Source organism: Falco peregrinus, chromosome 7, assembly GCF_023634155.1.
Source record: "Falco peregrinus isolate bFalPer1 chromosome 7, bFalPer1.pri, whole genome shotgun sequence".
In the NCBI taxonomy this organism is placed as follows: domain Eukaryota; kingdom Metazoa; phylum Chordata; class Aves; order Falconiformes; family Falconidae; genus Falco; species Falco peregrinus.
The window spans coordinates 7,420,733-7,431,609 of NC_073727.1; the positions used below are offsets into that span (position 1 = coordinate 7,420,733).

At 38.8% G+C, this 10,877-nt stretch overlaps 1 protein-coding gene across 1 annotated transcript in view; it reads right to left on the reverse strand.

Moving 5' to 3' along the window:
• The window catches only part of FMN2 (formin 2), a 163,709-nt gene extending 153,119 nt beyond the window's left edge, over nucleotides 1–10,590 (reverse strand). Inside the window, exon 1 of the mRNA XM_055811133.1 lies at nucleotides 8,618–10,590. Within this exon, the coding sequence (XP_055667108.1) occupies nucleotides 8,618–10,565 (1,948 nt within the window). The 5' untranslated portion in view covers nucleotides 10,566–10,590. The remainder of the gene's footprint in view (nucleotides 1–8,617) is intronic.
• Nucleotides 10,591–10,877: the final 287 nt, after the last annotated feature.

Below are 10,877 nucleotides of genomic sequence, written 5' to 3' on the forward strand. Positions count from 1 at the left end.
TTCGTAGTGTCCCTTGATTGAACCAAAGCCATATTTGAAACAGCTTTTTCAACTTGGGCTGACTATGAGACATGGCAACAACATCAATTTCAACATATCCCTCAATGGTTTGTATAAAGATTACTTAACATATTCCATATTTGCACAAATTGTGCTTGACGGAGCTGAAACAGTCAAGTCAAAACCTAACTAATGCAGACCTTCATCCTGATGAATGAACTTCCGATGACAGCCCAGTTCCTAATTTTGAAATTTGTGTTACAATACAGCAACATAAAAATTTACCAAAAATTTTACTTGGTAATGAAAACATCAAGTCCTGCACCCAAAGGTTAGGGCCTAGCTGCACTCCTCTGTTAATTATACAATAAACTTCAACAACCTGGCCAAGCCTATCTATCACAACACTAGGCAGCAGTAGGCCAAAGCAAAGCTGTTTCTCTCCAGTGGCAGTGAAGTAACATGGCAGAGTCGTTCATCAAAACCGCCAGTAATTTCCTTCAGGTAAGTGGTCTGCAGTGTTGCCATTTTGTACGGAAACTCAGATGAATTTCTTCCTACCACTTTTGCATTGTCTAGAAAGCAGCTGCACATAAAAAAGTTATCAGTGTAGTCTTATTGATCTTTGCTAAAACCGCGCTGCATTTAGTTTTGCTTTTCTTTTCCCTTTTATCATATACCCAATAGCTAATTATATCTTATAATTTCCTCCTTCAGGATTTGTTCCAAAGCCTTGTTTGTTGCTCAAGTCAATTTTAAGATGATTGAAATTGCCTCAATCATTTGCAACAACAACAATATAGTACTTTTTCTAAAAGCAGGTATAACAACTTTGCTATCACCAGAGCTTCAAAAGATATTAAAGTATTTGTGATGGCTTGTGACAGTGCTTTCAGAATTCTTGCAGATTAGCAAGTCTCTGAAGCATTCTGCCTCCCTAGCTTGAACATTAAGTTCCCTGAAATTTTGTTTGCACAGTGACTAAGGTTTTACACTTTTCCCCCACACTGATTTTTTTGACATATGACATACGTATAACAGGATAAACTGAGACAAAGTATTAAACTATGCTTTTATCCCTACCTTTCACTACATATATCATATATATAGTGAAAGGTAAGAATATATCTTATATGTCACTAAATATCTTTCAGAAGCTGAAGTTTTTAAATACCAAACAATTCCCCAACTATGATACAGCAGTGGTACACAGTACAAAACACCTTTCTAAAAATATAAACTAGGTTCACCCTCCCACAACATTATATGACACGTCTCCTTTCACCTTGTTCTCTCTTCAGCTTCTAACGCAGTGTTACTGTAGATTACAGAGGTATATTTGCTAAATCTTCCCTAATTATAGTGGTTTATCTAAAAGAGAACCAATATGTGTCTGTCTACCGAATCTTTTATGCACCATATGCATCTTTGGCAACTTTCATGTTGTGTTTTCCAGGTGCTTAGGTTCCTCTCAGCAAGTATTTAATTCTGTCCATCTTTACCCTTTCAGTTTCTGTGGTGATTTGCAATGTGAAAGCAATATTCTGTGCCAGGTTCTCACAGACTGCTGGAAAGCCACAATTTTTCTGTCTAGCTCTTTAAAGTAAGAAGCTCCTTTAATGTCTTTTTGGGCAACTATTACTAACAGAGTCTTTTGTCAATCCAAACCGATACACACTGTTCTTTACAACCCGATTTTGTAAGACTTTTTTATTCCCAATGGTTCTACATTTCATTTGCCATTTAATGCAGTCTGGCCTGTCTCTACCTTAGAAGTAAATCCAAGTATTTGCTTAAGCAGCCACAGGTCACAAAACATGACTGAACTAAATTAGCAAGCCTCTGAAGTGGGACAAAAATAGCAAATTTCTTTCAACCCACCCATTAGAGCCCCTAGCATGCCTTAGCTTTCTTTCCTCTCCGAGACCTGTGCACTCTGCTCCAACTTTAATAACTGCTGACTTTTTAATATATATCACAATGTACAAAATATTTTCTTCTTTGTATCCATTACAAAAAAAAAAAAAAGTAAGATGAAGAAAGGGGAAAAGCAGAAAATTAGAACTATGTTCCATGAAAAACATACGCATACAATTGCACATATTTGCACAGATATTCTTCTAGACCATCTGAACAAAACCAAAACACCCCTCCTTTGCTGTAACCGGATCTTCATGTTCTTTCATTGATGGAATCAAATATTTCCCTCAGCTATTTCTCAGCATACTGCATTGTCTTGACTCTGCATGACAAAATAGTGTTTAGATACACACCCTCTATTATGAAAGCAATGTTTTGGTTTTGATTTGGTTTTGTTGTTTTGTTTTTGGGGTTTTTTTTCTTTTTTTAATGAAAACCAACTTTTATGTCATGACTGTTCGCAGATGTTAATGTAGTTAATTATAGTGTTACTGCAGTGTTAACTTCTTTTGTACTGTGATTTTTTCCTTATCAGTGCGAGGAAAGCATATGAGTTACTTTTCCCCTGGTACATACTGCCTATTGTGCATCTTCAAGGGACATCTGAGCCAGATTTTGTCATCAAATAAACTCTAGAATTAAAGCTGCCTCCTGTAATTAGTTCCACAGTAAAGTCATCTATGCTTCCTCCTGATTCAAGTTCACACCAGGTTCAGAGCTCTGGCACTCCTGATAAATTTCCTATGGATCCTGAAACCAATTGATACTTTTACTGACAAATAATAACATCTCGATAATAAATTTCATTTGTGACTAGGCTTTCCTGCCACTGTTTGTCTGCATATGTCAAAACACTGAAAAGATTAAATTCTCAAGCATTTTTTTTGTGTTTATATATTTAATTTTATGTATATTAGCATTTATTTTTATAACTCTGATGTTGTTTACACACATGCACACACACAATCTCATAACCACTGTCTCTTACTGTTGCAGAACTGCTAACTGACTTCATGGTTTTATCATCCATACATCTACAGATGAAAGAAGTCTTGTTGTGTATTTAACTGAGAATAAAACAAAGTTTTGCATCAGAAAACAGAACTCACTTCCTAGTCATTGTCAGAAATCCTAGCTGTTTCCATCAGTATGAAGAAAACTTATTCTGGACAGCAGCAATATGGAAATAAAATGAGGAACAGTCATTTTGTACTCAAGGCAACACAGACCATCTCCTTGTCCCTAACTTCCATTATAGGAAATGCAATGTAGGAATACAGAAAGTTGCTGCTGTTTAAAGGAAATAGTGACACAGCTCCCGATCCCACTTTGGCCTTTTCTAAAGCACTTAATGAAATGCAACTGGCCTTGTATTATCATATGAAGAGGCAGGAATGAGGTGACACCATGTTAAGTTCTCACATCCTTCCATTGCTTTCCTTTCACAGCTTCTCACTGCTTCTGCCTTGCTCCCCTTGTATCAACGCGCCTCATCCCCTAAGATAAACTGTGTGCATAAAAGTAAGTTTCCAGAAACTGTTGTATTATTCCTAACTGCTACAGAACGATGTTTTTAAATGTACCTAAAAATAATCAAAGCCACAGCCACAGAAACGCCTACACATATATGCTTCATCACCACTATTCCTTACGTAAATCCAAATTTTGGCAGTAGTTTATAAGCAATACACTTGACCATATCCTGAGCTTAAACTACAGCACAAACAAAATATCTTGGGTAATTAGCATTTTTGCATTTTCTATCACTATGATTCACCTTAGAACTTTATCCCTTATATGCAGGCAGCCTAAAATATTCCTAGAGATGCTTTTCACTTCCAGGTTTATTTTTCTATGCACATTAGAGCATACAGAAAAAAGCAAGGCCTGCTTCAAGAAATAGATTCTTTTTAGTGCAGACACCTACACAGTTGTTTTGTGGGTTTTTTTTTAATGAACAAACCACCCCCTCAAGCTATTAAATAATTTATAAATAATTTGAAAAAATAATAAAGCTCAATTAGATCCAAGAAATATATTCAAGCTTCAATTCCACATAACTGTTCCCCCTGGAATAATCCACTGATCTTTTCACAGAAATCACTGAAGCACACAATGCCCTTTAATGACCAGTCCTAGCTAGATCCCATATGTGATGGTTGTTATACTGGTACTGTGTCTCAGATCCAAGCAGACCTGCATGGACCTCCAGCTATAAACTGTCCATTTTCCCTTCCCTCTTTGCATCCCAAAAGAGACCAACAGGCAACTGAGACAAGAGATTTCTACTCCAGACTAGAGTCAGGCTGCCAGTCAGACCTCAGAACCAGGTTGCTGCTCAGAAAGAGCTTGTCCAAGAGAAGCAGCACTCAACCCCATAACCAAAACCTCCTGCTCCCAATGAAGTTCTAGATAAAGATAAAAGCATTAATCGTGAGATCACTTCAAAACAAGTCTGTGGTAGGACTGCATTCCGGTGACATTACTCGTGTCACTGGGATTCCCATATTGCAGTGTAACATTAAATCAACTTATTAGCATTCAGCAGCCTTTCAATAACATATGTCAGTCCATTTTCAAATACATTTTACTGTAGTTGCAGTGCAGTACTGCAGCCCTTCCCACTCCCTCCACCTCAGGTTTGGGTTTTCTAGGCAAAAAGAGAAGACCTTTCCCTACAGGTGCTTACTAGCAACATTCAGTGTAGTGCGTGATCCTGTATCACATGAAGGGTTGCTGTTGGGTAGCTCCATTAGTTGAGAGGAGGCTACACTGCCCTGCCATCTGATAAAAGAAATTTGTATTACTGCTAACAAACATCATCAGTGAAACCGTAAACCATAAGTAGTCTTAAATAATAGTTGCATGATAAATAGCCTCCACAGGATGCCAAGAGATACAAATCTATATTGTGTGCATTGTCACCTGAATCAGAATGAAAAACAAAACACCACCTTGAAAAATTATCTAAGACAACATAATTTATGTCTCAGAAACAAACTTTCACCCTGATTTTTCAAGTTTTCACATATTTATCTATACTAAGACCTTTGTATATGCCTGCAGACACAGCACTGGAACTGCAAGTGGGTGCAGATGACATTAGCACAGTGGAGAAGTGAGATAAAGTGGCCTTTGTGAGAGGCAAGCCAGCAGGCCATGGAAATCAGAAAGTGACTGTGAGCACACAAGCATGGGACTGACTTCAGGTTTTGTTTTATGGTAACCAGGACTTTTGTTTGTTTGTTTCCTGTTTGCAGCTAAAGCAGGACAAATGTAAATCTCTGAAGAGAAATCTGAAGATAAATGATCTCCTTGAAAGACATTATGCAGCAAGTGTGTTACAGCCAGCCAACAGAGATTAGAAAGGGCATAGGTTTGCCTGGGTCAAGTTTAATTACCATCTGGGGCAGCTGATGGGACTCTTACATTCAGTTTATGTAACAGACACCCTTACTAGCTCCTCTGCAATCACTGCACCTCAAATTAATGCGAGGATAAACTCCTTGTTCAATCAATCTGTTAGCTCTTCTGTTTCAGTTAGGTTAATGTTTGGAAACATAAACTTCATTTTCCCAACAAGATCCTCTCTTAATGTTAGTACAAATCATTCATTGCCACATACTGAAGTGAGAGTGCCAACCCTATTCATTCAGGTCCAGCTCTTGTCCTCCAGGGACCACAACATAAAAGCCATGGCTCCACCGTGCATCAGGTAATCTAGAACTTGTAATTACTGTCACTGCAATTTCAAATACAGCTGTCTTCATCATAAAAGAAATAGATCTGATCCCTGAATTACGGAATACCTGTAAAATTGTCCACACTACTTTTTTAGCCAATGCATCAAATCTGAAATGCCATATTTTACTTATTTCTTATATAAAACAAAATTAAAATACGCAGTCTCTACCATTCCAGTTGTTGTCCTCCATCTACATTTTACGTTAAATCAGCCTTAGAAGAGTTCATATGGATCATTGTGAAAACCAAATGGCACACAGCCAAGCCACAACATAGTGCAAAAGTAGGCCAGTCATCTGCATAGAACCTGCCGTCATTAACATAGATGACTACAGTGTTGTGGAATATTTTACTTGATTCTAGTTAGAAATGCAGAACAACACTGCAGTCACTGCACAGCAAGATGGGATTTAATGCTCTAGGCAAGAAGCTGATATTTATTTATTTACTTTATGATAGAAATGAGCCACTACAAAGCATGTTATTTCTAAAAGCCTGATGGTAGTTCCCAAATTGATGTATCTCATGCACGCAATTAAAACAAAACATTTTTCAGAAGCAGTATTCAAATTACAAGGAAATTATTTCTGTAATTGTTCCTGTGCAGGCTGGTTTAAATAAAGAGGTTTTTCTGCTCTTACAGCAATGGCAGTCAATCTATGGAAGTGCTAATGTTACATTTTATGCCCATTTTATATACACTAGCTGTTATTTTTATATGCTTGATAATTTTCAGCTTGAAAGTATGGTTTTAAAAATAAGAATTATCAAAAAGAGATGAAGCATTATCACTTCATTTCCAGTTCCCTCAGTGCAAGCTTTTCTGCATGAACTGAAAGGTATAATTGTCCTGTGCCTGTAAAGACAGCTGGTATGTACATGCAAATAAGGGTCACCGTAATTTCCATAAGAGACAGAACTACTGTTGCATTGGACATTCGTCCCTTCACATTAACAATCTAAAATGTTGGTGGGAAAACATGATAAAACAAAAATTATTAATAAGTAAATCAAAACCTTGTGAAGAAATGTGAAAAAAGTCTGTTTCCTGGAAAACAGGTCTCTAAAAAGTAATTCCGTGTTGTTGAATCTTACCACATAAAATTTATTTCCACCATAGCACCACCATTAAAGAAGTCTAATTGCTGATGATAAATTTAAAGTTTTGCTCTTAGACTTGTTTATAATCTGCCTCACATCCATAGTAAAAACCAAACAAAACAAAAAAAAAGTGCTTTTTATATGCTATGAATCTGAAAGTAATGATCACCTCAAACTGTGAAACTTTACATAGAGGTGCCCGGAAATAAATCCATGAAAACAGGTGGAAGGGATTTAAAACACACACAAAAAGATTCAGCTCATTTCACAGGGGGGTGGCCTTTTTTGTGTTAAAAACTTGAATTCTAATTTTCAAGACTGAAATTGGGGATTTCTGTTGAAGACTACTGAAGAATGAAAGTGTTTTTGTGATTTGAACCTGGAAAATAATGTTAATGCTTTACCTGAATATTTCAAACTCCTGCTGTGCAAAAAAGCCACTAATTTTAATTGCTGTTTCTAGACAGGTTCATTCACCAATATTACTGTGATGTCAAACAAAGTAGAACGTGCATAAAGAAAGCAACTATAAATGCAGGTGATTATAAGTTATATAATTTTTTTTTAAATCCACCGTATAAACCAAGATAGTCGCCTTATGCAAAAGTTGTTGATAGCTTAACTGTTCTCTTACATGTGACTTGTAAATCATGTCATTGTTCCCTTCCTAAGCCATATGATTTTGTTTAGTTTTCATAAAAGCACAAAAAAAATTCTCGCTGCATGTTTTGCAAATAGCTCAAGTACATATGCGGTGACTGTGCTCTTGCATCTAGAACAGACTTCCATTCAAAACATACCCAATTATAAATGCAACTGTTTTAATCTTGTAACGGATGCTCGCAGGGCATGTTCTCTGTATTCTCTTAGTTCTACAGTTTTCTTAAGTGAAAAATAAATGGAATATGTTCCTGAGTTTCTGCTGTATACATACCTCCTACGTGGCAGAGGCCTTCTCTATTTGTGAACACATTAGCTTTAGATTGAAACTTTGAATGAGGCAGGAGGGAAGAGAAAGGGGAAAAAAAAACCTCAAAGTGCAGGAAAATATAACTATCTATATCCACCATTTAATTTGTAAACTCTATATTCCTATGCCTTTGAGAGAGGATGCAAGCTGCCTAACAAGCAAAGTAAAAGATTGCTTTCCTGAATGAGTCACCTTATGTAGCCTGAGCAGCAGCCTGCCACAGCTACCAAATTGTACTACCCACAGTTTCCTTCCCCTTCCATTCTCCATTTTATGCTGCCTTTTCAAGTCATTTACGTTTTTTTTTCTCTACTTTCCCCCTTCTGAAGGGGAAATTGGTTCCTTTCTGTAGTGCTGTCCATCTGTGCTTGCATGGCTTTTTCCTTTTTGTACTAAGCAAATCCTCGTTGCTGCCTCAGTCTAACACCAGGTGCAGCTTTCAAATATTTACAGCACATCAGAAAAGTGCCTAGCACAAGAAAACCCCCAACAGGATCACAGTTACAGAAAGCTTCACATCTGAAGCATTTATTTATGCAGAGAGCTGGTCTGCCTACAACAGTACAGCTCTTAGAGTTTTTCAACAGGAATAATTTAAGGCATCCAGCTTTTTCCTACGGGATTTAGATAAAGGAGAGAAGCAGAAAGAAAAACTTAAAAGGAGTTATGCACTTCCTTCGCTGGCAGTACTGCCAGGCTGACACTGAATAGAGAGGCTATGCTTGCTAATGAAATGTGACTGTGTTTGCAAGATCAGGCCTTCGATTTTAAAACTGTCAGCACAAGTAAAGACAATAGTACATACAAAAGGCTGAATTCAAGTGTTTTAAATATATTTTCAAAGACATTCTGGGGAGGAAAACCTTAATACATGTCACTCACCTGAAAAGACATTGGGAAATGTCTCTGTAGAAGCCTGCACCCCTGAGGACTTTCTTGAATGAGTCAAAGGCACTCTTTCCGTTTGAAATTTCTCTCTAAACCCCTTGTGCTCCAAGTAGCCTGCAGAGCCCACCTTCTGCGTTATCTCGCGTTTGTGATTAGATACCTCTTCTGTCCAGTCTGCGGAACGACTAAATAAACCTGCCAAACTAGCAGACCTCTGCTTCTTGACTGAGACCTTTTCTTTTTTGTGAAAGGACTCCTGCCTTCTTGAAAAAAGTGGACTCTGGGATGGGGAAGGAGAAGGTGAATGGTTGGGAGAACTCAGTTGCCTAGTTGTGGTTTTGATGTAACAAGGATTAATTAGATAGGGCTTAAAGCATCGGGAACCAAGCATCGGACTGCCTGCTGTCCCCTCGGAGGACATAATGCCATTTTTCACTTCCGTGGATAAACCAGTATGCAGGTCCTCTTGACCGGCGGATGGAGTGTGTTTCCCTTCCTGAGTGTCAGCAGCATGATCACAGACTGCATCTGAAACACCATCCTCTGTTACTGAGCCCTGCAAATCAACAGCCTGCACTTCAGCAATTTTAGTCTCAGCGTCTGCTACCGAGGTTGGGAAGGGTTGTGTGGAGCTGTGTGTCTGAGACCCGTTTTCTACCGCAGTTCTATTTAAATCATCTTCTAGTTCACTAGCTACACCATCCATTCCAGCACTGAGCTGTTCCTTTTCCTCAATCAATAGCTTACGTTCTTGTGTTTCAAACAAGCTGTTACCAGGAGAGCCTGAGCCATTTGCCGTTTCTTTCAGTTCACGTTCAGTTGCACAGGAGACAGGAATGTTTTCCGCAGTTTCAGATACCGCTGGAAAAGCCCCCTCACTGTCTGGGCTCCTCTCTTTGTCAGTGGTAGTTACTGAAAGAAACCGTTCAAAATCTAAGGGGGCTGCTTGAGAATTAGCCATGTGTCGGCCCATTGTTTTGGTGACAAGATCCTCAGTTCCAATGTTAATTGCCCCCTGCTGCTGCTGCTGCAGTCTAATAGCTTGCTGGATATCAGAAAGCAAATCCTCTTGTTCTGTGGCTGAATGGAAACTGTATATATCCGTATCAGAGCCAGAACTGGTCCTTTGTCCATCCTGTGTCTCCGCCGCAGCTGGGACAGTTTCATTTCTGATTTCAAAATGTTCAACATCTGTGTCTGAGAGACCCCCTTCATCTGCAGAGATGCTTATATCTGGAGTTTTCGTAACAATTGAATGAGTACTGTCCAGCTCTCCAGCCTGCAAGGCCTGGCTTTCCAAAACATCCTCCCGTGAACTACTATTCCCATCTTTAGCCTTGGACAGATTTTTTCTGATCCTCAGATTTGAAAACACCGAGGCCCTCGAGTCCGACTTACCCTTCTTCTTAGCGGATTCACTTCCTTTTGCATGCTTCCCCAGTCCCCTTCTGCTTCCCGATACCTTCTTTGTGCCATCTGTATCCTTGGGCCCAGAAGCATCCTCTCCTCCTTCATGCACATCACCTGTATTTTTCTTTAGCTTCCCATCTTGATTCCCCATGATTTTTCGCAGTGCAACACCTTCGGCAATCAAGCCATGCTCCCGGATTTCATTCCTTTGGCCTGCCGGCGATATCCCCTCTAGCGATCCAGGTTTGTTTTCAAGCGGTGGTGATGCAAGTGAAGCAAATGCTTGCTGTGCCTCTCTCCCATCTGCTAGAGCTGCCTTTTTGCATAATGTGCTGCTCGCACTGGGCTCCGCTGGGACATGCTCAGTACAGCACTGAGAGCTGCAGACAGCTCCTTCCAATGGCTGCTGCTCGCAGAGCTGCTGCTTGCTCTCCGGGCTTCTGCTGTACTCTTGTTCCTTTAGGAAGGACTCTTTAAAAAGTATTTCCTTTATAAAAGTGACTTCTTTTTCCACGGTTTTTATTGCCTGCATTGCAAGCTCAGCTCGTCACCAAATCATTTATAATTACAGAATTTCAATGTTCAGGTTCCTGGAGGGAAAAGGAGAGGGGAAAGAAAAAAGAAAAAAAAAGTTAAAGCAAGGTACTTTAATTACTCTGCAGTTGTTTAAAAGAATAAACTAATAACCTTGGAAAGAGAAATATTATGATTATTTAATAGTTTATAAGGTGCTTAAGCATATGCTACTTTGACAGATTACACAGTACCTCTGGTGATTTACATGTTTACCTTTTAAAGGCCACAAAAACATGATAGTTAACATTAAAATGAAAGACACTCTGAA